This window comes from Alexandromys fortis, unplaced genomic scaffold (assembly GCF_014885135.2).
Source record: "Alexandromys fortis isolate MF-2015 unplaced genomic scaffold, M_Fortis_MF-2015_v1.1 scaffold_64, whole genome shotgun sequence".
Lineage (NCBI taxonomy): Eukaryota > Metazoa > Chordata > Mammalia > Rodentia > Cricetidae > Alexandromys > Alexandromys fortis.
Window position 1 is genome coordinate 6311788 of NW_026067976.1, and position 26323 is coordinate 6338110.

Sequence of the window (26323 nt, forward strand, 5' to 3'; positions counted from 1 at the left end):
CCCCCCCCCCCCCCCCCCCCCGGTTGGTTTTTTTCGAGACAGGGTTTCTCTGTAGCTCTGGAGCCTGTCCTGGCACTTGCTCTATACATCAGGCTGGCCTCTAACTCACAGAAATCTGCCTGCCCCTGCCTCCCTGAGTGCTGGGATTAAAGGCTTGTGCCACCACAGCCTGGCCCGTTTTTTTCTTTTTAACTTTATTTTTTATGTGCATTGGTATGAAGGTGTCAGATCCCCTGTAACTGGATCTTCAGACAGTTGTGAGCTGCTATGTAGGTGCTGGGAATTGAACCCTGGTCCTCTGGAAGAGCAGTCAGTGCTCTTAACCACTGAGCCATCTCTCCAGCCCCATGACTCCCTTTTGTAAGGCAGTGTGATGATAGGGAAATTTAGAACTGACTTCACTGGCACAGTGAATAAATGAGAGGTTTGTATTTTTTTTTTCTTTTTAAAATCGAAATAGAAAAATACAGAGTGCTTCGTTTTCTTGAGCTTTTCTGTATTGCACTATGGAATACAATACAGGCTTTGTTTTCCCATTTGTTTATTTTCTTACTTATTTTTGAGGTAGGGTCTTTCTGTCTATCCCTGGCTGTCCTGGAACTGACTATGTAGACCAGGTTGGCCTCAAACTAAGAGATCTGCCTGCCTTTGCTTCCTGAGTGCTGAGTTTCAATGCCTGCACCACCATGCTTGGCCCACCTAGCATTTTACAAACTGAAGATTTGTGGCACTTCTGCTGATCTAGTCTTTCCAACAATGTTTAGTTTGTGTCATGTTTTGATAATTCTATTTATAGATTTTGTTATTTCTGTTACAGTGGTCTAATGATCTTTGATAATTTTTTGAGGTTCCACAAATTGCTTATATAAGACAGCATCCTTAACTGATAAATGTTCTTACTGCTCCCGTATAGGCCATTCTCAGTCTTAGAATAATACTGAGATTAGTCAGTTTATAAAAGGCCTCTAGGTGTTCAGGTGGAAAAAGTGACAGGCAGGCCTCTTTAACTAAAAGCTATAAATGATTAACCTTAGTAAGCAGAGCATGTTAAATAAAGTAGACTGAAAACTGAGCTTCTTGGACCTGTCAGCCAAGTTCTGAATGCAAATACAAAGGAAAAGTTCTCATACAAAATTCAAAGTGTTGCTCAAGTGGATCCTGGAATAAGAGAGTTACAACAGATTCCCTGCTGCTAAGGAGAAAGTGTTAATGGCCAGAATAGAAGACAGAATGCTGCTGTAAGCCAAAGCGTAATCCAAGGCAAGACTGATGGAGGTGAAAAAAGGACAGATCCACAGATGAAGCTATCCTGGGTTGGTTCATGAGGTACATAGCAAGAAACTGCCTCCACAATGCAAAGCTGCAGGAATTAGCAGGTCCTGATGGAGGGGCTCATAATGTTACCCAGATCTAGACAAGATAGTTGAAGAATGTGAACGCACTCGATGAAATGCCATCTAGCAATAGTCAATGTCTGTATTCAAAACCTCAGAAGACGGGCTGATCATTTGGGTCTGGAACTACTAGTGACTTAAATAGGAACTCATTTTGAAAACCCTAGGGAATTTAGGACTTAAACTAAATGAACCCTGCCTCTTTGTTATAAATGAAACAAAAAACTCTGGATGACAGCTGTTCACAACATGGTGTGCTGAGTGTTTTAATCCCACCAGAGTCCTACTGCTCAGGAGAAAAAGACTCCTTCCTCAAGATGTTCAGAGACAGTGCAAATGTACAAACTTACAGTGAGAATATTTAATAATTTCATAAATTAACACTGTGGGTGAACAGTGAGAGTGATTTCTTGATAGAGTCTCTCTGGTGAAGATAGTATAAATGTTGAAAGGATACTAAAGGATTTAGGATATTATATAAATGGCTGATAAAGCAGAAGTAGATTTTTTTTTATTTTTTTATTTTTATTTTTGGTTTTTCGAGACAGGGTTTCTCTGTGGCTTTGGAGCCTGTCCTGGAACTAGCTCTGTAGACCAGGCTGGTCTCGAACTCACAGAGATCCGCCTGCCTCTGCCTCCCTAGTGCTGGGATTAAAGGCGTGTGCCACCATCGCCCGGCCAGAAGTAGATTTTGAGGAAAGTTGACTGCAATCTTGAAAAAAGTCTGTTGGTATAGTATTAAAAGCAATCACTGCATAGTACAAAGAAACATTGTGTGCATGGAATACATCAGTTGATGGGACAGTGCATTTTTTGTATCATTTTATGAAATTGCCACAGGTACCCTATTTTTAGTAACTACCATGCTGATTAAGTTGTAGCCATCAGCACCAAGGTATGGTTATTTGGCAAAGCAGTATGGCTTACCAAAGGCATTGGTGGTTTGTTAGCAATTTCAGTCTTTTTTTTTTTTTCTGTGTTGGTCAAACCTGGGGCTGTCAACATGCTATAGGCAGAAACTCTACCACTGAATGAATCCCCAAAACCCTGTCTAGTGAATGTTTTTGTAGTGTGGTGCTGGGACTCAACCAGTGCTTGCACATTCTGGACAAGACGTCCACTGCTGAGTCATATGCCATCATAATTAAGTGTCCCTAAGTTGAGGTATGTGCATTGTTCTCTTTAAGACAGTATATTCACATATCTAATAGACTATAGCATAATGCACATGTAACTTTGATATGTACCAGCTATTTGTTTAAATTGCCTATAATGGTTAAGGTGAGGACTGTAACAGTGGCCAAATATGAATAGGTCATAGAAAGGCCTTTTAAGGAGTTAGCATTAAATTTCAAAGACACAGGCCTTATACCAAGTTACTTATTTGTTAGTGAGAGAAGGAATTTAGAACACTTTTGGAAGTTTAAGTGATAGCTGAATGAAATAAATGGTAAGTAGAATGGAGCAGAATGGGGTGTTTGCTTTAGTGATCGTATACTAGATATGGACATAGACATGTCGGATTGGGGTCTAAAGAATTCATGGGAATTGCAGTGAAGATACCTGTGATAATAGCACAAAAGAAGGAAAAGATACAACCACTGGTATAAAGGTAAGATGTTAGAGGAGATGAAGAGAAAATGTTTACTGGGGTAGATGCAGAAACCAGAACTGGGATGGGGTATAATGGAGAGGAGGGGAGGTGCCGCTTCAAAATGGTGACTAGAAGAAACATCAGGAAACACCACAAGTTGTCTGTAAGCAGTTAACAATAGTGCCTAGTACAAAGGATCCAGTGAGATGTTTGGTAATTAGCCTATTCAGGAGCTTTCAGTTTCATTTAGGTAAGTGCTGAGGACAGAAATGAGATGGAGTAGATTGGTAGTGTTTAATGGTAATATATTTTTGAAATCTCAAGAAATGACAGAAGTAATGTAACAGTGCATCAGGGATTTGCATATATAAAGGGAAACTTAATGTGAAATAACAGTAAAAATCTTACCATTTTTTCTTAGCGAAACTATGAAAAATTGGTAGTTAAAGGGTTTGAAAGGATTGATTTAAGAAAAGATGTGTTCACTTTGGCTCAAGGAAATTCTCTCTAGCTCTTTTTCCCCTTCTATCCCCATTTAGTTTAAATCAAGAGTTTAGATCAACATAAACGGCTAAAAGTTTATGTTAGCTATTCAGGGCTTGTAGTAGAAGTTAATAGGATTAACAACAGATTTGAGATGCCAACTTCAAATACAGAAAATGATTTCATGTTTGTACCCCTATCCCATCCTGCCTGCTAGGGCTTATCAGCTTAGTAATCTTTGTTTAGGATTTGTGAAGCAGGTGTGGCAAGGCAAGGACAGTGGTCTTGAAAAGGGGACATGAATAGTGGATCCATGATGCCTGTGGAATTACTTTGGGAATGAGAAAAGATAGTACATTTGAAAGTCAGGATAATAATGTTTCAGCCAGATGAGTAAAGTTATAAATAAAATCTAGTTAGAATGTGAATTTTAAAGATATTCATGCATATATTTTAAATAACTGAATTAGTCCTTTATGTGGTCAAAATATTTTCTAGAGTAATGGCTTTTACTTGGATGATTTTGTACTAATAGTCATAAACATGTATCCATGGTAGGTCTTTGTTTAGTATTAGACTTAATCTTTTTTTACTGTCTAACTATTCAAGAATATGTCACTTACTGTCTATTGGTATCTTCTCAAATGATCCATCGTACCTGTAATTCTTACTTGCTTTCGACTTATTTCCAAATGCAGAAAGGGTAAGTGAATAAGTTCTTTTTGCCCCGAAGAGCTGATCTATCTATTGAATCTAACTTTGACTTATTATAAGTCATCAGTAGGAGAGTTTAACCTTTGGGACCTGCATAGCTTTACTCTTACCTGGTTCCTATATGTGATTGCAGAATCGTATTTAGAATAGGGCAGCATGATCTCTTTCTTTTTTTTTCTGTTTTTTTGGTTGGTTTTTTTTTTTTTTTTTTTTTTTTTTAGACAGGGGGTTTTTATGTGTGATAGCACTGGCTGTCCTGGAGCTCTTTGTAACTTTGTAGATCAGGCTGGCCTCATACATAGAGATCTGACTCGATCGTAACCCTAGCTCTTAATGCAGAGTTTTTGTTTTTATTCAGAGAACAATCAAAGGGTAACTTTAGGTCAGTTTTAATCTAGTCTGAGTGCACATTATGCATTAATCTTGGAGATGGATATTCTTATCATCCCTAGGCATCATTGATTAAAAGGTAGATTGAGCTGGGCCTGCAGGCAGATGCCTGAAATCAAAAGTACTTGGGAGGCTGAAGCAGGAGGATTAGAGCTTTTAAGGCTGGTCTGGACTGTATTTCTTTGCCACTCCCTTCAAATAGAAGTAAAAGTAATGCTGTTTCTTACTTGGGAACATAAGTAAATAAATTTTTAAAAAAAAATTATTTGAATTGGGTTCTACATGTTTAGATACATTCTTGCTCTTTGGTTGGCACAGTTAAGACTGAAGTTGGGGCTTTTGAATGTCCTTACATCCTTCAATTGAATGTGTTAGTTTTGTTCCTCCCTTTGCAATTATAACTGTCACCTGTTTCCTCATGTTTTTATTTCTACCTAATATGTGGTTCTTATCCTTATATAAGTCATTAATAACTGATTCTCACTGGGACTCATTAACTTTTCAGCCTTGTAGTTTGGAAAGCTTTCTATGAGAAAATAAAAGTAACTTTTATAGGAGAGCCTCAGATGTCCATCTCAGTTGGAAGATGAAGCATATGTATATATTTGCAAAGTTAATGAATTAAAGTAGAAATGATATTTGTTACGGCATAATTGCATTATACTTTGGTTCTCATATTAAAAATGTTAGCCTTATTTTTTCAAATGGGAAATATTAAAAAGGTTATTGAAAAAAAATGAGATATACTCTTAAACTGATTGTTCAAAAGTAATAAAATTATACAGAAATTATTCTGATATTTATGTTAGTATTGTAGATTGGCACGGCTTTGCTAAATAAGTTAATTAAATTTTTGTGATTCAGGCCGAAAAACCAGTGGAAACTGAAGAAGCAGGAATGGTGGCTGCAGCAACAGCTTCTGCTAACTTGAAAGCAAGTCCTAAGAGAGGACGACCTGCAGGTAGATTTTGGCTTGTTGTTAATATTCCAATCCATTAAAACATTGCTGGATCAAATGTTTTGGAATAATATAAACAGAGGTTGATGAAAGACAGTCATGTATCACTTTACCCATGGATATAGATGAGGCCTGAGAAATTCATCATTAGAAAGGACTGCGTATGTACACAGGCCGTGCAGTCTCATAGCAGCACCACTGTGTGTGCTTGTGCTACGTGTCCTCGAAAATGTCATGCGTATGTGAGACTCTTTAAAAGAACAGTATCAAAGGAGATAGAAATGGTTAATTTTGGAGACAGCTATTAAGTTTGAAATAATTGTGACTTGGCTTCTTCTACCAGATGAATCTGGTGAGCTTAAGATAACTACTTTGAATAGTGGACTTACCTTATTTTTTCACTTTAAAATTACTATATTCTGGTAGTTCATGAACAATTTGGAAATAATACAGAATAGTAGAACACTAAAAATGAAACAAAACAGGGCCTTTTTTTTTTTTTTTCCTACATCGTTATAGGATCATTACTGAAAACTGTTCAGGGGAAAAAGCCATATTGGGAAAGAAAGACATTAAAATCTATTTATATATTTTGTAGTATTACAATGGATCAGACTAGTGGTAATAAAGTATGGACAATACTCATACAAAGTTCCAAAGATGTATGCAAAGTATACATAAACTATTGTGATAGAAATAAGAATTCTGGTTGAGTGATATTTCTCTGTTTTGTGACACTTGGTAAAACAGCAATGAAAAATGCTCTTTAAAAAAAAAAAAAAACATGTATAGCCGGGCGATGGTGGCGCACGCCTTTAATCCCAGCACTCGGGGAGGCAGAGGCAGGTGGATCTCTGTGAGTTCGAGACCAGCCTGGTCTACAGAGCTAGTTCCAGGACAGGCTCCAAAGCCACAGAGAAACCCTGTCTCGAAAAAACAACAACAACAAAAAAAGCCACATGTATATATCTTTAAATTTATCCTCTTCGCATATATTATATATTGACTGCAGTTTCCCCTTCCTCCACTCCTTCCAGTTTTGATTTGTGAAATATAATGAGGACAAATGGAAATTTACTGTTAATAAAATTTTCACTTTCTTGATGCATGGCATGACTAGTTAAGCCCTTAAAGAATACTTTTATATATCATGCAATATATGTATTCAACATAAGCTTTGTATTTAAAAGGGAAATTGTACCTTTTTTCTATATGAAAATTAGCTACTGAAGTCAAGATTCCAAAACCAAGAGGCAGACCTAAAGTGGTAAAACAGCCCTGTCCTTCGGAGAGTGACATGTGAGTTTTTTAATATAAAATTCATTATATTATATTTTTATTTATATTTCAATATAAAATTCATTTCTACTTCGTAAATTAGTAGAAAATACATTTGTGTTTTTAACAGTTTTATTGTCTTATGTTTCTATTGCTATTCTGTTTCTGATAATTGTAGAGACTGAAGAATTTGTATGAACAGGAAAGATTTCTTAATTGAAAATCTGGTTGTTTGAGTAAAGCTTTTTCTTTGGTGTATGATACCATAAACTTTGGTAATGTAGACTAAAAGGGGAAATTGGGCAGGGAAGATTGCTGAAGAAATGTTTGGGTAGATTATAGCTAACGTAGTGTGTCCATAGAGGAGCTTCTGTTTGGTTCTGTGTAATAAGTTCTTTAAAATAGTGTAAAAATCTTAGAATAGGAAATATTTAGTTACCAAAGAAAGAAGTGGGTTTTTTTTTTGTCTGTCATCTTTTCTCATAAATCCTCTTCACTTTGGTTTTTTTGGAGAAAAAAAAAGAAGGAATATAATATTTAGGAAATGATGACTGTATCTAAATGTTTTGTAGAGAAAACTCAATTAAGGATGGATTAACTAAGCAGGACCGTTGTGGCGCATGATTTTAATCCCAGCACTTGGCAGGCAGAGACAGGTGGATCTCTGGGAGTTTAAGGCTAGCCAGGGCTACACAGAGAGACTGTTTTCAGAAAAAAAAAATTATTGATTGTATATTTGGTTGTCTATTTGTCATTTGGAGCCAGCATGGGTCACATAGAAAAACTTTTGTCTCTTTAAAAAATGAAACATAGAAATATTAGCAGTTAATGTACTTGAAATTGCAAAGAAAATTGATTTTAAAGGTTCTTAAATGCTTGTGTTAAATAGTTTGATTGAGCAACTCATGTTGAAATGGCTTACACATCTATATATGTGTGTGTGTGTATGTATTTAATATATATAATTTTTTAGTTTCCAGTTAAAACATAGTGGCAATTTGTTTACAGTCACTATTCCACAAGAAGTCTGTGTGATTTTCATGTTTTCTATGATTATTTGCTTAATAAAAGTAGCTGGCCAGATATTTACCATTATATGCTTTTTAGTCCTTTCAAATGACTATTTCTAGAACAACTTTATTTTTTATGTACATTGGTGTTTTGTCTGCGTGTATTTCTATGTGAGGCTATCAGATTCCCTGGAGCTGGAGTTACAGTTGTGAGCTGCCATGTGGGTGCTGGAAATTGAACTTGGGCCCTCTAGGAGAATAAAATTTATTAAAACAAATGAATTATGTTAAAAGCAACTTGGAAAACTGAGGAAGATCATTTTTATTGATGTGGTGCCACCATAATTTTGTATCTTGTAATATTTGTAGAAATTCATTTTATGATAGGATAGCATATATTGTCTTTTATGTTTTAGATTTTATTTTACATACACATTTGCAATGATTTTTCCCTTGAAATACTTGTTTGGTAAATGAGTATAAATGAAGGCTGAAGAGATCACTCAGCAGTTAAGAGTGCATACCTCCAGATATACATATACATGAATAAATACAAATAAATCTTTCAAAAAAGAAAAATATAAATGAATACGTAAAAGTTCATCTTCTATTTTTGTGTTCTAACATAGGGTTATTGATGAAGACAAAAGTAAAAAAAAGGGACCAGAGGAAAAACAACCTAAAAAGCAGCTTAAAAAGGAAGAAGAAGGTCAAAAGGAAGAGGATAAGCCAAGAAAAGAACCAGATAAGAAAGAGGGCAAGAAAGAAGTTGAATCTAAACGGAAAAATGTAGCAAAACCAGGGGTTACATCAACCTCTGATTCAGAAGACGAAGATGATCAAGAAGGTGAAAAGGTAGAAAATCACATTCAGACCTCCCTACCATTTATGTGGTATAGTTATGTGTATACAAATGACCACACTGGCAACATCAGATGACCTCCTCTTTTGCACTTTTTGTGTGTATTTTGTATGGTTTGCATGTACGCTTGGGTAATCTTTCTCAGTTGCTCTTGACCTGACTCATTAAGAAGTGTTTCTCAAGCAAACCCAAAGCTCCCCATGTGCCTAATCTTGGTGTAGCCAGTTTGCTCTGGAGATCACTTGTATTTGCCTAGAGACTGTAATTACAGATGAGCCACTGCAGTTATCTGGAATTTTTAGTTTTGGGAATACAGACTCTGGTCTTCTTGCTTGCATACCAGGAACCTTAACTGATGAACAATCTCCCTAGCGTCTTTTACCTCAGGCTAATTTTTTTGAATGGCTGTTATGTGAGTTGGAGGTATGTGGGAGCATGGGCATGTTGAGACAGGGGTTTCTCTGTGTAGCCCTGGCTGTCTTCAAACTCAGATTTTTTTTTTTTTTTTTTTTTTTTTGTATTTTTCAAGAGAGGGTTTCTCTGTAGCTTTTTTTTGGTTCCTGTCCCGGAACTAGCTCTTGTAGACCAGGCTGGCCTCAAACTCACAGAGATCCACCTGCCTCTGCCTCCCTCCCGGCTCAAACTCACAGATCTTTCTTGCGTTTTAATACACATAATTCTTATGCTGCGAGTTATAAGTTTACATGGGTCTCTATGTTTTCTAATAGAATTCTATTAGTTAATATAAAAAGCTTATTTGAAACTTTGAATTTATCTTGCCCTTATAATTTTTAGAAATTAGACTTCTATTAAACCAGCTGTGTAAACAGAGGTTATAAATAGATGACCCTGATCAACAAAGACACAAGAGGTGTATTTATACAAGAAATTTTAAGCTTTTCCTAGCTTACATTCTTTTAATAAAATGTAATTTTATTTGGATGCTATATCTTTTTTGTGGAAAAAAAATAGAAATTTTGTTTAATAGCCCTGAAGTGTTTATATGGGCTTTAATATCTCATTTGTTTGAATATTTTAGTTTCTAATTTTTGGGGGGAAGAAGTGGTTTTAAGATAGGGTCTGAACCTGGGTCTTCAACCTTGGCCGATTTATAACTTGCTTTGTAGACCAGGTTGGCCTTGAACTCACAGGGATCCACCTGCCTCTGTCTCCCAAGTGAGATTAAAGGTTCGTGCTCGCGTACCCTGCTCAAATTCAACAATGTTAATTCAGTAGCTTCAGAGTGTTGAAGTTAAAATGATTGGAGGCAGACAGGTCAGCATCCTCTCAGTCACAAAGCTCACTGCTATAGGGTGGTAGTAGGCTCACTTCCACAGATAGAGAAGAGCCAGCACATGCTAGGTGGTTGCTTGCTATCTACCAAGATTGTAATCAGTCAGTGGGAGTAAACTAAATCCATCCTAATTCTCAAACAGAAGAGAAAGGGTGGAAGAAACTTCCAGACCGCTCACAGGAGGAATATGCTGAAAGGCCAACATGAGAAGGAAACCACAGAGCGGAAGCGCAAGCAGGAGGAACAAATGGAAACTGAGCAGTAAGTAGTCTTTTTAGTTCTATAAACCTTAAGCTTTTTTTTTTTTTAAGAGTAGTATGAAAGATTTTAAGTACACTCTCATTTTCCAGACTTCATGAAACCTTTTGAAGCAACTTTCCATATTAGAAAATGTTCCGTATGTGCTGTTTCAGGCTGTTCCTTTGTTGGAGGATGAAATGCACTGAGGTGGTCCTCCTTGAGCTGTCTGTTAACTTCAATGAAAGTGCAGTGAGGAACTGTTAGCACTTTACAGAGTACTCTATAACATGTGAAACAGAATGATGGAAATATTGGTGGAGAAAGAATGCAGTAAATATTTGTATTTGTCGTACCACCAGCAGGCCGGTATAAAAATTAGTAAAGATAACAAAAGCACAGTTGGAAAGCAGGAAGCTGATTAAAGTAAACCCAAAGGCTGGCAGGACTTGCATTTGATGTGTTTGAATTACACTTTGACACATGGAAACAATAGACGTTTTCCATGAGGAATTTCTTCCTCCTTTATTGTATACCATTATTTTATCAGAACAAGGAATAATGATTGCTATGGTAATTAGACTTCATGTCTTTATTATATAGTTGTTTCCTAGTTTATCATTAGACTCTTTTAGACCGACACTTTATAGTGTCGAAAACTGGGCTTTTTTCGCTAGTGAGTTGATTTGAAAACATATTGTAGGTAAGACAGTGTGGCAACTACTAAAAACCATTTTCTTTTGCCTTTATGATGCATCCGCAAGCTGAACATCTTTATAGATATATTGTCTCTGATTCTGTAGCTATTTGGAGGATACAGAGCAGTTTAGCTGCTTGAGTTTAAAAGTGATTAAAATGCCAGACCGTGGGCACATCTGTAAATGCCGTTACTCCTGTCCTTTCTCTCCCCTGAATAACTGTGACTGTTGTTGCTTTTAACTCCCAGACTTAAGGCATAAATTAGTTGTTGCTTAGTAAATCTAGCCCAATCCTTCTTCAGAATCTCAAGATATCTTTTTGTATTTCAGTTTCTTTTGAATGTCCTCCAATGTAACTTTCTCAAATTCTAATATTTGTGTTTTCTTTCCTTCTCCTGTTATTACAAAACTTTGTACTTGGACAGTTTTGCTCTGTAAAGCATTTCAGATGCAACTTGTGTGAAATGCATTATGCAAAATAAAGTTTATTGTATTGTATTCCCAGCCAAACAACATGTAATCTACAGTAATAAAAAAATATATCTCATTTTGGGCTCAAAGCATTAATCCAGTAACTGAAAAGAGAATACAAGTGGAGCATACAAGCGATGAAGATCTTGAGACAGACTCATTGGACTGAATTTCCCCTCCCCCCCTTGATGGAAGAAATGTTCCAGATTCTAAATTGAGGACTTCATTATTAATGGCATTATTAACTGTGTCATGATTGTTAACAAAATATCCTGTAAGGTGCACACTACATATTAAGGTTGGCCATCATTCCTGTTTTTTTTTTTTAAACCAAGCTTAAAATGAAGCTTTGTGTTTGAAAGTTATAACAAACATAGATGAAGAAGATGGTGGTTGTACATTATTTCATTTAGAAAATATGAAAACTCATCTTGTTTTGAAGCTAGGTGTTAAACTGGAATAGCTATTACGTTCTTGAAAAATGGGGCAGTTGTGCCCTTTCCTTGACATTCTTTTGTTGTTAAATTCTTTAGTCTTGTTTTTTCTTTTTAATCCTGAGAGATTAAACATTAGACTTGTTAAGTAAAAAAAAAAAAATGAAACTGTAACCAAAATTTTAAAATAAAGTTTTTTTTAAAAAAAAAACGTGATTTTTAGGTATTTTTTGTTCTTGTCTATTTTAATTGGTTCATAATAGGGCCTGAACACCAAGCCAAGGTACTAGAGATTAAAATTTCTAATTTAAAAGGTTATTTTTGTTAATATTAGTAACATGGTTAGTTTTCATTTATGAGATGGTTTGTGAATAACAGTGGATGTCATTTAGCTTGATAACAATGGCACCCTTTCCAGTTTTAAAAGACAGTCCATATAATCAGTTTAAAGTAGATCTAATCACTATTGAAGTTAATCTCAATGTCCTTTGATTTACCTGCCCTTTGGAAATGTGGGGAACAACTAAATTGGTCTACTTTATAATATGCTTTAAAAAAAATAATTATAGGAAAAGAAGTTGATTAAAAATCCATTAAGCATTTATAGGTGTTCTCTTCCCATTGTGGCTTGTTTGGCCAGTGATCATGAAATTGGATTTTTAGTGTCACATTTCAGTGTGACTGCTTCAAAGTCACACTGTGATTATCTCTGAAAAACTAAATTAGCTTGTTTGAGTTTTGTCTGTATTTATGCTAATGATGTAGAACTGCATAGTTTTAGAAACTAGTCAGTGACCTGTGTTGTAGGCTGATTTACTATTTTTAAGGACCATTTTTTTAAACCTTTACATAGGGGAATATGGGCGTCTGCTAACCTAAGTCACAAAGTTCCAGTGTTTTGAAATATTTGTGTTAACATTTGATAGGCAGAATAAAGATGAAGGAAAGAAGCCAGAAGTTAAGAAAGTGGAGAAGAAGCGAGGTTAGTTATTTTACTTTCTAAGATACAAAATCACACATAGAAAGTTTATGTAAGCTGGGTATGATGGCACATTCCTGTAATCACTTAAGGAAGCATAGCCAGGATAACCACAGTTCCAGGGCAACCAGGGATACAAACTGAGACCCTGACTTAAAAAACCAAAGTAAACAGATTAAAAAACTTTTAAGAGTATTTTTTGCATTTCCATCCCATGTTTTATATTCTACAAATAATCTTTTTAAGTCTGATGGACTCTATGTTAAATTGCATTTTAAGCAATTAAAGTGAACTTGCTAATGTCTCTGTATTTTAATGCTTATTTGGGGACAGTTTTGCAACCCTGCTAAAGCACTGGAGGTGTACCCATTTTGATAAATACCTTGCAGTTAAATGAGTGAGGTAAAAGAAGTTAAGAGCTGACATGTAGGTCATCATATGAGACAAGAGTTTAGAAACAAATGCAGCTCAGTGGTATTTTGTGCTTTATGCTGCATGTTCCTTCTCCAGACCATATATTAAATTTAGTAGGCAACTTCTTAGACTGTTCATCTATAATGGGCTTCTTAAAGACTACTAAGAAAACTTTGTAACCACCATTTCTTTTATTTGTTAGACTGTACAGAGATATGGTGTGGGGGAAAAACTATTTACTGTTTTTCACATATTTCAATTTATAGAAACATCAATGGATTCTCGACTTCAAAGGATACATGCTGAAATTAAAAATTCACTCAAAATTGATAATCTAGTAAGTGTTTAACCTCATTTAAAATGCACTGCTTTAATAGCTTTAAATATTTTCTCACATGACTTAAGTGTGTAAGTTTTTAAAGATTAAGGGAACAATACCTGGCCATTTCGTGCCTATCATCTTGAGCTTTAAAAAAAATCTTCAGAAGTAGATTATGTAGATGCTTTGGTAATTAACAGTTATGAAATTGCTGTTTTGTCATGAAGGATGTGAACAGATGCATTGAGGCACTGGATGAACTTGCTTCACTTCAGGTAACAATGCAACAAGCTCAGAAACACACAGAGATGATCACAACATTGAAAAAAGTAAGTGGTTTGACGACCTGTAAATCTTTTCTCAGTTCTTCATTTTTAAAGAAAATATAAGTAAATCAATTAGGAAAGATAATCATGACTATTGTTTTCTCAGATACGGCGGTTCAAAGTTAGTCAAGTTATCATGGAAAAGTCTACAATGTTATATAACAAGTTTAAGAATATGTTTTTGGTTGGTGAAGGAGATTCAGTCATCACCCAAGTGCTGAACAAATCTCTTGCTGAACAAAGACAGCATGAGGAAGCAAATAAAACCAAAGATCAAGGGAAGAAAGGGCCAAACAAAAAGCTAGAAAAGGAACAAACAGGTATGTAATAACTTAATGCTGGGTTTCCCTCTCTGTTACTTGCCAGCACTGCTTTTGTAAATGGTTTTGTTACATGTGTTAGAAAAGGTGGCTATTGAAACCTGTATCAGCAATGAGGTCGCACTGTATATTCATTGACCTTGAAACAGCTGAAATGTTCAACACACAGTACTTGTATACAACATAACTGGTAAAATTGTTATGTTGGGTATTTTGAAGGACTAGAGCAGTAATACTTGTAACAAAACCATTGTTAATGACAGTTTAGTTTCGGGGAAAGGATGTCTTCTAGAGAAGCAACCCATTTTCTCCATTTGCTTTTGCCAAAAAATACAGTATACAATAGGCACAGAACCAGAGTTGCTGCATCCTAGTTGGAGCCAAAGATGCTGCTTGTTTCTTTCTGATCATGCCAACAGGTTTTCAGTGTTAGTTACCCTAAGCATGTTGTACACTGTGTTAAGTACTATATCTTTACATTGTTAAGTGGCTATGTGTGGATATAAATGGTATTTTACTGTGTTAAAAGAAAATAGTAAGGGGCTGGAGAGATGGCTCAGCGGTTAAGAGCATTGCCTGCTCTTCCAGAGGTCCTGAGTTCAATTCCCAGCAACCACATGGTGGCCCACAACCATCTGTAATGGGGTCTGGTGCCCTCTTCTGGCCTACAGGCATACACGTAGAAAGAATGTTGTGTACATAATAAATAAATAAATATTAAAAAAAAAAAAAGAAAATAGTAACCAGTATCATCTAAATGGAGTTAGGAATAGGTGCTGAGAGTCGATCACAGACTGTCCAAATAGATGGCTGACACACCTTGTTTTGATGTGCCAATGCATAAAATTGTCTTGAGGCAATGTGTTTAAGATGCATATGAAATTGAGTCTTATAGTCAAGATATCTAAAACACCGCTGGCTCCAAATTATTAGGTAAACGAGTGCTAAATGTGGTCCTGTGTAGCCTTTTGCCCACCCAAGTATATTTAAAAATAAATTTCATACATACTGGATCATAAATACATACATACTACAATACATTGTAGTTCAGAATTTACCTACAGAGGATTTTAAGACTAGAACACCACTATCTGCCCTCCAATTCCATGACAAAACACCATAACTGGCATATGCTTGTATGCCAATTGGTAAAAAAAACCAATCTTTTAAGATAGAACAATAACCAAAAAACTTTTATACTCATTAGATTCCCTTAGATATTTATTAGTAAGTTTTCACAAGAATGCCCAGTCATATCAGTTTGAGTATTTTATGTTCTAAAATACTATAAATACTAAATTTAATTATTCCCCCCAAAAAAGCTACATGCATGCTAGTGACTAAAAAGTTCTGCCAGTTACAGTATTCCAGATGTAATGTGATGAGATTAGTAATTCATCTGTCCACTTTAAAAAAAAATGTTTCTTGTTGTGCCTTACCTACTCTAGACTTTGAATGATACAAGTTATTAGTATATCTTTTCATTCATCTTCTTTGAAATGACATCAGACCTAATCCTAAAATTCATCAAAAGGTTGAAGTGTTAGGAACATAGGGTCATACTTTGACCTTGAACATCTGGATAATTGAATGTATTATTTTGTATGTGCTAACAGTTTTTGTATTCTAAAGGTTCAAAGACCCTAAATGGAGGATCTGACGCTCAAGACAGTAGTCATCCACAACATAATGGTGACAGTAACGAAGAAAGCAAAGACAGCCATGAGGCTGGCAGTAAGAAAAAGTAAGGGCAGTAAGAAAAGTAATGGGCCTTTTGAAATTAAGGCTGGAGAGATGAGACTCCAATGTTAAGAGCACCGGCTGCTCTTCAGAGGACTTGGTTTGATTCCTAGCACCCATATATAAAGCAGCTCAGAACTGTCTTAACTCCAGTTCCAGATGATCTCTACCCTTCCTGGCCTTGTTGGCACCAGACACTCACATGGTACACAGACATATGTTCAGGAAGAAAGCCCATACATAAAATAATAGAAAAAATTTCTTGAAGGGTCTTAAGTGCGCTTTTTTTTTGCTGAGTCTGGCTTCAAACTCCTGAGGTCTCAGAGATTCTCCTGCCTTGGCTTTCCCAGTTGTTGGAACTACAGAGTTGTACCATTGTGCTTGGCTTATACAGTTGTTTTGTTTTTGGGACAGGGCTTCTCTTTGTAGCTTTTGCTATCCTGGAACTTGTTCTGTAAACCAGGCTGGCCTCGAGCTCAGATGCCTGCCTCTGCCTCCCAAGTGCTGGGATTAAAGGTGTATGCAAACCCCCCCCCCCAAGTTCATGATTTTAGCGCAGTAATTCTTCCTAAGGCTAAATATGCTGGGGAAATACTATATCACTGAGCTCAATGATTAAAAAGAAAAAAAAATGATTTTTGTTTAACACTTCCTTTCCCTACACATCCCTTTTAGACAAGGTCTCACTGTGTACGTTGTATTGCCTGGCTGTCATGGAAGTTGCTGTGTAGACTAGGCTAGTCTTGAACACATAGAGAAGTCTGCCTCTAGAGTGCTTTGATGGTCCACTATATCAGTCTTACTAAGTTGTGAATCAAAACAGCAGGAGGGACTGAAGAAGTGGCTTAGTGGTTAAGAGAACTGGCTGTTCTTATAAAGGTCCCAAATTCAATTCCTGAAAGCAACCACATGGCTACTCACAACCATCTATAATGAAACCTGATGCCAGCTTCTGGTGTGCAGAGGAATATGCAGAAAGAGCACTACTCATTTATTTAAGGGAAAAGACAAGAGGAAGAAGGGTAGATGTTAAGGCAGGCTGAGTTCAGTCCCTAGCACCAGCAAATAGAAGGCTACATAGCGACTCATCCCAACACCTCCAAAAGGTTTATTGAGACAGATCTCCCTACACTGTCCAGGTCAGCCTTGAACTTGTAGCCGTTACCCAGACACAGTCTGTTTGGGATGACCGGTTAGATAATTACTGCCCCTATATTTACTCAGGAAAATAGATCTCAGTAGGAACTCTGAAAGAAAACAATTTTTCTTTGAACCTTGATATGTTAAGTAGGTACTTTGTAAAGTACCTATGGACCTGTATTCGTCTAGTTTTTATTTTATGTTGTCATCACAGATAGAAATTCTGTTTAAATAAAATTCATCTTAAATGTAGTGCCAGATCTAGGATGCCTCCTTGGGCTATCTCACCAGATCTGTGTATTACTTCAGCAACATATATGTCAAGTGTTTGTGATTTTTTAAAAATGAGAATTAAAGCTCTTTTTACTCAAGAGAAAACCCCAATACTTGTGACAGCTTTCTTTTTTCCCTTTATTTTAGATCACCCGGAGAAGAGAGAGAGGCTGAACTATCTCTGAAGGAGTCACCACTAGATAACTAGATTGGCAGACATGGGGTGTAATGAGTATGTGAAGTCTGTTGTGAGTGGCTTCATCTGAAATACTTAGGCTGCTGACTGAAAGGATTAAATTTTTTATAAGTATAGGTTTTGATGTTTAAGTAGTTTGGGGAAAGAAAAATCCCTTTATGTTTGTGTAAAAGTAAAACTTATTGCTAATTTTCCGTGTGCAGTATTAACAGCTCCATCATCCAGTTCAAGTGTGAGGGAAACCTACTTAGAAAGGTTGACCTGCTTTATAGACGTGACTAGTGTATTTCAGTTAGTGTGTGTGTGTGTGTGTGTGCACATGTAATTGGTAGTAGGCCAGTTACATTTTAAAACTGCTACTTGTATAAATCGTTCTTCTCCCAAATAACGTGGGTTTGTGCATAGTTTTTACAAATCTTGGATTTACCAGACTGTCTTTTCACTGTTTGTGGGTTTTTTAGAAGTTGAGCATTTTTATGGTTGATAAAATGAATGTTACTTCTAAGTACTCACTCCTTTTTATCAGAAGTTAATGTAACCTCAGTCTATTGTGCTGCATTAGCTTGCTTCTTCCTAATAATGTGTAGTCTGTGTGACACCCCCATGTCCAACTAGAAGGTACAAATTTGATGACTTTTGAAAGTAATTTAGTTTCAGGGCTGTGAATTCAGTGGAGTCAGAATTAAAGAGAACAGATTGGGTATATAGAGGAACTTCATATACAATCCTTTATAGTTACTAATCACAAAAACCTAAAACTAGTTTGTTTTTAATCTCACACATTAAGAAGGTCATGCTCATTGAGGTATGTGTGTGTTTTTAAATTGTAATCAGTCCATGATGCTTATTAAGTGGTAAATAAATAAGAAAACTAATGGGATTTGTATTTAGTTTCTGTATCATCAGGCATCACAAGATTACAAAAATAAAAGGTAGAAAACAACAGTTGCTCCAAGACAGTAAGTAGATAATCCATACACACAAAGAGACCATCAGAGTCTGTTAAGGTCTTCTGAGTAATCACGTCATCATTGGTTTCCAATAGGAAGAAAGGTTCATCACTATGCTTTGAAATTTTAATGGGAAAGTGACTTAATAGCAGTGTTTTGTGTGTTATGTTTATATGACCTTGACGTCTCATAATTATTTTCACTTATGTAAAGGGCTTTGAATTATTCAGTAATTGAACTTTTGCTCTTATTGAACTACTGTTTGGGGCAAATGCTGTACATTATCTACACCACTCTTCTGTTTTGTCCTTAGTACATTTTTAGCTTGAATGGAAATTATTCTAGTTAAGACATAAGTGTCAAATGTGTAAACTTGTTTTAATTAAAATTTTTTCTACCAAACTCTATTAGTAAATTATTATTACTGCTAATTGAGAACTACTGAAAGAATTCTAGATCACCCGCTAAGGAAGTAGTGTCCTCCTTAGCCCCCACTGAGGTCCTGTTAGGGGATAGAGGAGGTATGCAGTAGTAAGCTCAGGGAAGCACTGTTACTTGCCTCTGTGGACTTCCCGTTCCTCACTAACCACAGGTGTCAGCTACAGTGTCCCACTCAGAGTGCTAGTAGCGTTCTTCTAGTCATGTACCTTCTTAGGTAGGTGTCTGCTTGAAACCATGTGTGCTTTGGAACTGTCTGTCACAGACAGGCAAGCTATCACTCTCAAAACTCTAAACAAAATTGCATTAAACCTACCACTTCTCCCAGTGTGCATAGTATGCATGTGTTATATGCATGTATGGATACCTATTTTGATGTTGTTTTTCCCAGTTGTTTGGATCAATTTTACATATTCCACCTTAATGAAAGATTCTGATTGCAAGTCCGTATGTACAAACAATTCACCAGAGCTCATTAGACCATATATGCTATTCTAGCTAGAAATTCTATAGCATGATGGATTTTTACCCAGTGATGTGGCACACTAAAAATGTTCCCGTTTATATCCACTGACCTGATTAAAAAGTGCCAGGTGGGGATGCAGTCTGCCATTTACTCCTCCTGTATGCAGAGCAAAGGCTTCGGCTAACGAACTTTATTCCATTGGTCAGAGAATAGACTACTATCTACTGCAAATAGAAAAATGTGCTTAAATTTGTGTTGTGTGATTCACCAACAGATATTAGTGATGAGTGCCCTGCTATAAAATTATAAGGTGTAATTATCCTTAAAAAGAATTGTGAAGTATAAGCAAGATGCTTGAGGAAACAGCTGTTTTCTATACAGCAGTCTTGTGCAGGTGTATCTATAGGGATTTTCTATACAGCAGTCTTGTGCAGGTATATCTATAGGGATTTTCACTGATAAGGTTTGCCATTCATATTTGCCTCTGCCCTTAAAGTGACACATGAAATTTAATTGTTATGTTGTATTTAAAAGATATACTGGCATAAAGAAAAACTGTTTGAAGTCAGGGGCTTTACAACTTGTAACTATAAAGTTGAAATTCTTTTCATGTGAACTAGTTGGGATACCTAAATAATTGATAATTACAATAACCTGGTGAGCCTTTCCTTATTTCTACCATCAAAGAAATGGAAGGTATGTGAACTGTGGGTAAAAAAAGAAGTAGAATAGCATTCTTAATAAATAAGGATTCCATATAATAATGTTTATCTGTTATCTGTCATCTTTGTCTATTAAAATGGGATAATTGGCATTACATATGTATTAGGGATAACTAACTTCCTGTAATTTACTTTGGGAGAGTATGAATAAGACCCACAAGAATTGCCGTATTAATCTAGGAATTGAGTAAATCATTCATTATTAGTGTATGATTGTGAAGTAGAATTCTCAGTGTACTTAATGTTAATATCACTCAATACAGGAAAGTAAGAAATTTGGGCACATTGTAAGTTAGCCCTGGAGAGTAAATGACCTGTGTTGGCTGCAGCACTAAACAAGAATCCTTTTAGACATACCACATATAGACATACCACATACAGGCACTTGTCATCCCCATGTCAGCTGCCATAACTGTGTTTGTGCATTGAAGTCCATGAAACACGCTTCACAATCTTTAACAGATGTGTAGGTCTCTGGTTTACTGATCTGTTCTTAGCCATCTGGAGAAGATTCAGTGAATTTAAGTTAAACCTAGGACAGAGAAAGTTGATAAAGTTAATTAAAGTTAAATGTCTATTTTATAATATTACAAAGTTCATTTTCTACCCCAAAAGTTTCCACAAAATATTTTGATAGTTTGTTTAGCAGTTTTCTTTCTTCTGTATCTCAGAATGAGAAATGTCATTACAATTTTACAGCAAGGAGACAAAAAATGGAGGCACTAAGCTGGAAAACTTTCCCTACTGATTTTCACATGCTCAAAATTATTATGAGGATTAAGTGAGCCATTGTAATGTAAAATCTGCTATTTTCTTTAGCCATGACAGTTTAAACATTTGTGATTTCAAGAAACGGGCTTCACTTTAAATAATACTATGGGCATAATTAAATCTTTTTAGATTCATTGTAGTCTAGTGTCTATCTTAAAAAATATCACAGGAGCCTAAAATGAAATTGTAGCTACTCCTAATTTTCTGCCCTTAGTTTCTCTTTACTGCAGATACTTGAAGGGTCTTTACCTTGGAAGCTTCATAGTAGGAGGTGTAGCTCTCATGTCCTTCACAGATTTCTTTAAAGTACTACTAGACTTGATGTATTGTCAGCTGCATTCTACCATTAGCAAAACCCATTCGGGTACAGAATGCATAGGAGTCAAAGACAAGAATCAAAAGCTGGTTTCCAACAATGTTTATATATTCAGAATACAAAAAAAAAATTTCTACATCTCAGTAACATAAACAACATAAGTAAAAAGCCACAAGAAAAAAAACCCACTGTATAATAAGTATGAAGTATATTAACTAAACTTTATATATAATATATGTATATAGGTGGTACTAATTAAAGGTTCCTGGGTCAACATAAGGATAAGCAAGGAATTCCCCTAGTTTGTTGCCTTCAGAATCATAATGGAGCATTCTGAAACAGACATCACAAAAGAAACATGGATCCTCTGGTGCAAAGGTGTCGTTGTTTGTCACCCATCTGTAGTTTAAAAAAAAAAGTATATGTTATATTATAGCTGGGATTTTTTTTTATGCTTCAATAGTCTATGACTTATGGCCTATAACAGCAGTTCTCAACAGATTACATATCACATATTTACATTATAATTCATAATAGTAGGAAAATTAGTTACGAAGTATCAACAAAAATAAATTTTATGGTTGGGGGTCACCACATCGTGAGAAACTATTAAAGGATCATAGTTTTAGGACGGTTGTGAACCACTGCTCTGTAGCAATACATAAAAAACATTCTCACTACTGCTTCAACCAGCTATACCAACACACACCAGGGACATACACCAGGAAATGCGGCAGAACTGTTTTAAGATTGCCGCTTATGCAAACTATCAGCAGCACACACATATACGAGAACTCCTGTCCTTTAAGTAACTCATTTGTTTTCTAATAATCACCTTGGAAAATTAATAGATCTACATTTTACAGACCCCAGAAGACTTCCTTAAATTATGTAATCCGGGCCGGCTTTCAGCTTTCAGGGTGCTGGGATTATAGATATGTGCCCACATACGCAGATATTTATTTTAAAACAAGGCAAACGTACAAATAGTATAGAGCATGACATTTCTACACGAAGTGACCGTGTCTTCTAGTTACTCTACAATGTATCAAATAACTGGAGATGATAGGTTACCTTACTTTGCCATCAAAATAGAGAAACTTGAATTTGCATATGATCCCTGCACAGGGGCCATAATGGTCTATATCATTCTTATTTTAACAAAAATTGGTTAGTTTGGGGATGTAAGGATTTTAATCTAGGTTGAAGATGAAAATACTACAATTTGGTCTATACACAGTGTAGGGACAATGTTCACCTGAGATTATTCATGCTGTGTCACACATGAAATTTCTGTTTTTAAGTTTCTCTTAAACTTATCATTTTAGTTTAATTTTTTTCTGATGTTCTGAAAAATTTAAAACCAACCCCTGGATTTTCATTTTGGTAACTGATTTCTATTTTTCCTAGTGATCCTTTAGAAAAATACTTTGATAGGGAATCCAAAGCAAACTGAAGATACTAAATTTTCAACTATTTCCCTAAATAGGCCAAAATTTTTGGCTCTGATTAACAGTACGAATCATCTCATAGTTGACTTACACCTATAATCCCAGTACTCAAGAGACTCAGGCAGGAACATAAGAAATTCAAGGTCAAGTCCTCACGCTGTGTGGGCCCTGTCTTTATAACAAAACCAGAAAATAACCCCCACGGTGTAAACATGCTGGCCGCACTCAAGACTAGAGAGAGCTCTAGACGCTGCGTCACATTCCACCTTTTATTCCTATTCTGTGAGCAGGTGAGATCTTGTTAAATGCCCAGATCGATTGTTCAGAACATAAAACCTGAGTTGAAACGTAAACGACAGTCAAGAAGCAAAGAAAGCATGGCTCCTTGACGTTTGCTCTGAACTTCATGTATGCGCTCCCTCATTTTCAAACGATATGGGGTGTAGTCTAATGGTGTACACACGCTGATTAACAGGCAGCAGGCTCTGGGTTTCATCTTCCGAACAGAACAAACAAGCTCATTTTCACCAAACTGCATCAACACTGGAATACTGACTCTAGTAGATTAAAACTTTGAAACCCAAACTGAAAGCAGATATCTGAAGTACTAAAAGTGGAACCCAGTACTTTTTAAAGGAAAGAAAGCTGTCACTCACCTAGCTGTATACATCTTGCAAACAAAACATTTTCTGGTCCACAGCCAATGCTTCTTGGTAAGAAGGGGATAAAGTGTTCTATCCAAGCAGTCATCGTGATGCGCAAGCCTTTTACGAGGAAAGCAGATTACGTGAAACACAAATGCTATACCTGCTCCCCAACATTAGGAACATGGTTTGACCTATATTTTGTTCACAAAACATTTCAGTAAACTGATTTCTTGGATTAAACAGCTTGTACCTAATCTCATTACTAGGTATGTAACTTAGTTCTAGGTCTTGCCCAGCTTACTATAGGGCAAGACTATAGCCACCTGTGCTGAACACTTTGCCCAACATGCTTTCCAGAAATCAATTTCTCAGTTCCCTTTATGATAACATGCTGTGACAGTCTGCATGTAATGTTTTTTTATGTATTTCATCATAATCTAACACCACACTGTTATTTGTGGAACACAGTATAAGCAAGGCTGCCCAGTGATACCTTGCTTAGATTAACTGGCTCTTACTACATGACTTTCTCATTATGAAAAATAAAAGATTTGGATCCTTGAATGTCATGAATTATGATTTTAATGTTAAATGTCAGAACTACAAAATTTTAAGTGCCACTAACCAGCAGCATGGTGCTGGGTAAGTCATAAACCCTAAAGATCTATTAGTTGTAAAATTTACAAACTAGGTTTAATCTCAGCTCTGCTGGGTTCCTGACATGGATGGTTGTGGCCATCTTGTGAGTGCTGGAAGAGCAGCCTGTGCTCTTGACCACTGAGCAATCTTTTCAGTCCCAAGGACCAGGAGTTTAATGCTTAGCTTATACAGCAAGTGTGAGGCCAGCCTGGGCTAAGTGGAACAAAACAAAATGTATTTGTACATAAATAAAAGACCAGGTTTTAAATCTTTCAAAGGTTAGCAAAGAGTTATACTGTAAGTAGGTTTTAAAGGTCATATAAATATGAAATTATGAGATCTTACTTTTACATCCTTCCTCCCCAGGGAACTAGTTTTCTGTTTTTTTTTTTTTGTGTGTCTGAGGTAGATGTATATGGTAGTTGTGTGCATGTAGGTACCTGAAAAGGCCATGAGATACTCTGCACCACCACTCTCTGCCTTACTGCCCTGAAACAGGGCCTCTCAGTAGAGCTAGGCTGGCAGGCAGGCAGCCCCAGTGATCTTCTGTCATTGCCCGCCACAGCACTAGAGTTACAGGTGTACAAGGCCATTCCTGGCTTTTCATATTTGAACTGGTCTTATCCATCCAGCCATTTCTTCAGCACCTCAATTCTAAACTATTCATTTTTTTTTTGGAATTTACTCACCTTCCCACTATAGAATCACTATTTCAATTAAATTTAGATACTTAAAAAATATGGAATTTTAATCCTCCAATAAATACTTTTTAAAATAGGTTTTCTAATACATAGTTTTGATTTATAGACAGTTTCCTTTTATTAAATAGCTCTGGCTGACCTGGAATTCACAGAAATCTGTTTGCCTCTGCCTCCCAAGTACTGGGGTAATAGGCCACATCTACTAGATTTTCAGAAAAATTAACAGGGTGTGCAAGCTTCCCACTGCATGGAAAGCAGATGCTTACTGCTCCCAGGCCAAGCCACAGGGATAACTCTTTAATTCGCTGAATTTCTCTTAAAACGACTTATTTGTAAAGAGACAGAAAAGTAGTTAGTGAGCCATCTCAGTGGGTAAACATGCTTGCTTCTGAGCTTGATGACTTCAGTCCAATTCCCAGGGCCCCACGCACGGGGTAGGACAACAGACTTCCTGCTAGTTGTCTTGACCTTCACACTCTTGCTGAATAGCATGTGTCCTCCCCACCCCCAATTAATGGCACTTTTTAAGATAAAATATTCTCCAAGTGATGCACATACCTTATGTCTGTAATAACAACAACATGTTCACAGTCTCCCTGGTGACAGTATAAGTAAGGAAAGCCAAGTTTAATATTCAAGTCATTAAATGTGAAATCTTCCATTCTAGCGGTCTGAAATTTTCCATATCCTCGATCATGGGACTCTGACCATTCTATAATAGTTCTGTTTTGGGGGAAAGATAAGGATAAAGCATTATTACTAAAACTTGAACAGGAAAGAAAAGAGTATACCTGCAGTGTTTCATACAATCTGGCCTCCTTATTAAGTGGATCGTTGCCATCTAGAAGGGAAGATAATGGTGGCTTGTGAATTCTTGGATTAAAAGAACAGTGAATTTGGACCAGTAGGTAACAGCATTGGTCACCAAACCTGGGTTCAGTCCCCAGGATCCCCATTGGAAGGAGAAGATTAACTCCTATCAGTTTTCCTCTGCTCAAACTTGTGCCATAGCACAAGCATACACCTAAGCTCCAAGAGTGAGAAATGTTTAAGGGGAGTAGGGGTGTAGAGAGGATTAGACACTGAACTTTTTATCCGTCTGAGTAACAGCTCTTTTTTATTCTTGGGTTTTTGTTGTTTTGAGACAGAGTCTGGCTTTCCTGGAACTCACTTTGTAGACCAGGATGGCCTTAAAGTTAGAGTCACTTCTGCCCTTTTCATCTCAGTAAGGATCAGTTTTTTAGGATGCTGTTTTTAGGATATGTACCACTTGTAGAACAAACAAAAAATGTATAACAATGCCACATTTTGTCCTCACTTTATTTTTGGCAACAGGGTTTTTGGTTGTTTTTACATATTTAGCATATACTGAGATTAGAATGTTACTATTTCTTAGTTTCTAGTTCTAATTAAGGTGCTAGCTGGTGGTGGCAGCAGTGCACGAATTTAACCCTACTTAGCATTTGGGAAGCAGAGGCAGATGGATCTCTTGAGTTCGAGGCCAGCCTGGTCTGCAGAGCGAGTTCCAGGACAGCCAGAGTTACAAACAGAAACACTGTATAGTTAAGTGTGTTGGTTCGCATTTTTAATGTCAGCACTTAGGGAAGCAGAGGCAGGAGGATCATTAGGTCCAGGCCATCCAGGACTTTCTCAAAAGGACAAAAAAAAAAAAAAAAAAAAAAAAAAAAAAAAAAAAAA

General features: G+C 36.4%; 2 protein-coding genes across 2 annotated transcripts in view; one reads left to right on the forward strand and one right to left on the reverse strand.

Annotated features, from left to right (window-relative positions):
* Window positions 1–18876, forward strand: part of Psip1 (PC4 and SRSF1 interacting protein 1) — a 40319-nt gene extending 21443 nt beyond the window's left edge. The window contains exons 4-14 of the mRNA XM_050157411.1: window positions 2949–3006; window positions 5440–5536; window positions 6757–6832; window positions 8451–8676; window positions 10120–10238; window positions 12744–12799; window positions 13477–13547; window positions 13757–13858; window positions 13962–14175; window positions 15808–15919; window positions 17476–18876. Coding sequence (XP_050013368.1) covers window positions 2949–3006; window positions 5440–5536; window positions 6757–6832; window positions 8451–8676; window positions 10120–10238; window positions 12744–12799; window positions 13477–13547; window positions 13757–13858; window positions 13962–14175; window positions 15808–15919; window positions 17476–17536 — 1192 coding nt within the window. The 3' untranslated portion in view covers window positions 17537–18876. The remainder of the gene's footprint in view (window positions 1–2948; window positions 3007–5439; window positions 5537–6756; window positions 6833–8450; window positions 8677–10119; window positions 10239–12743; window positions 12800–13476; window positions 13548–13756; window positions 13859–13961; window positions 14176–15807; window positions 15920–17475) is intronic.
* Snapc3 (small nuclear RNA activating complex polypeptide 3) overlaps window positions 1–26323 on the reverse strand; it is a 75972-nt gene that overhangs the window by 28952 nt on the left and 20697 nt on the right. The window contains exons 6-9 of the mRNA XM_050157470.1: window positions 25184–25348; window positions 23295–23402; window positions 21121–21586; window positions 20473–20632 (exon numbers count right to left, since the gene is read on the reverse strand). Of these exons, the coding sequence (XP_050013427.1) occupies window positions 21439–21586; window positions 23295–23402; window positions 25184–25348 (421 nt within the window). The 3' untranslated portion in view covers window positions 20473–20632; window positions 21121–21438. The remainder of the gene's footprint in view (window positions 1–20472; window positions 20633–21120; window positions 21587–23294; window positions 23403–25183; window positions 25349–26323) is intronic.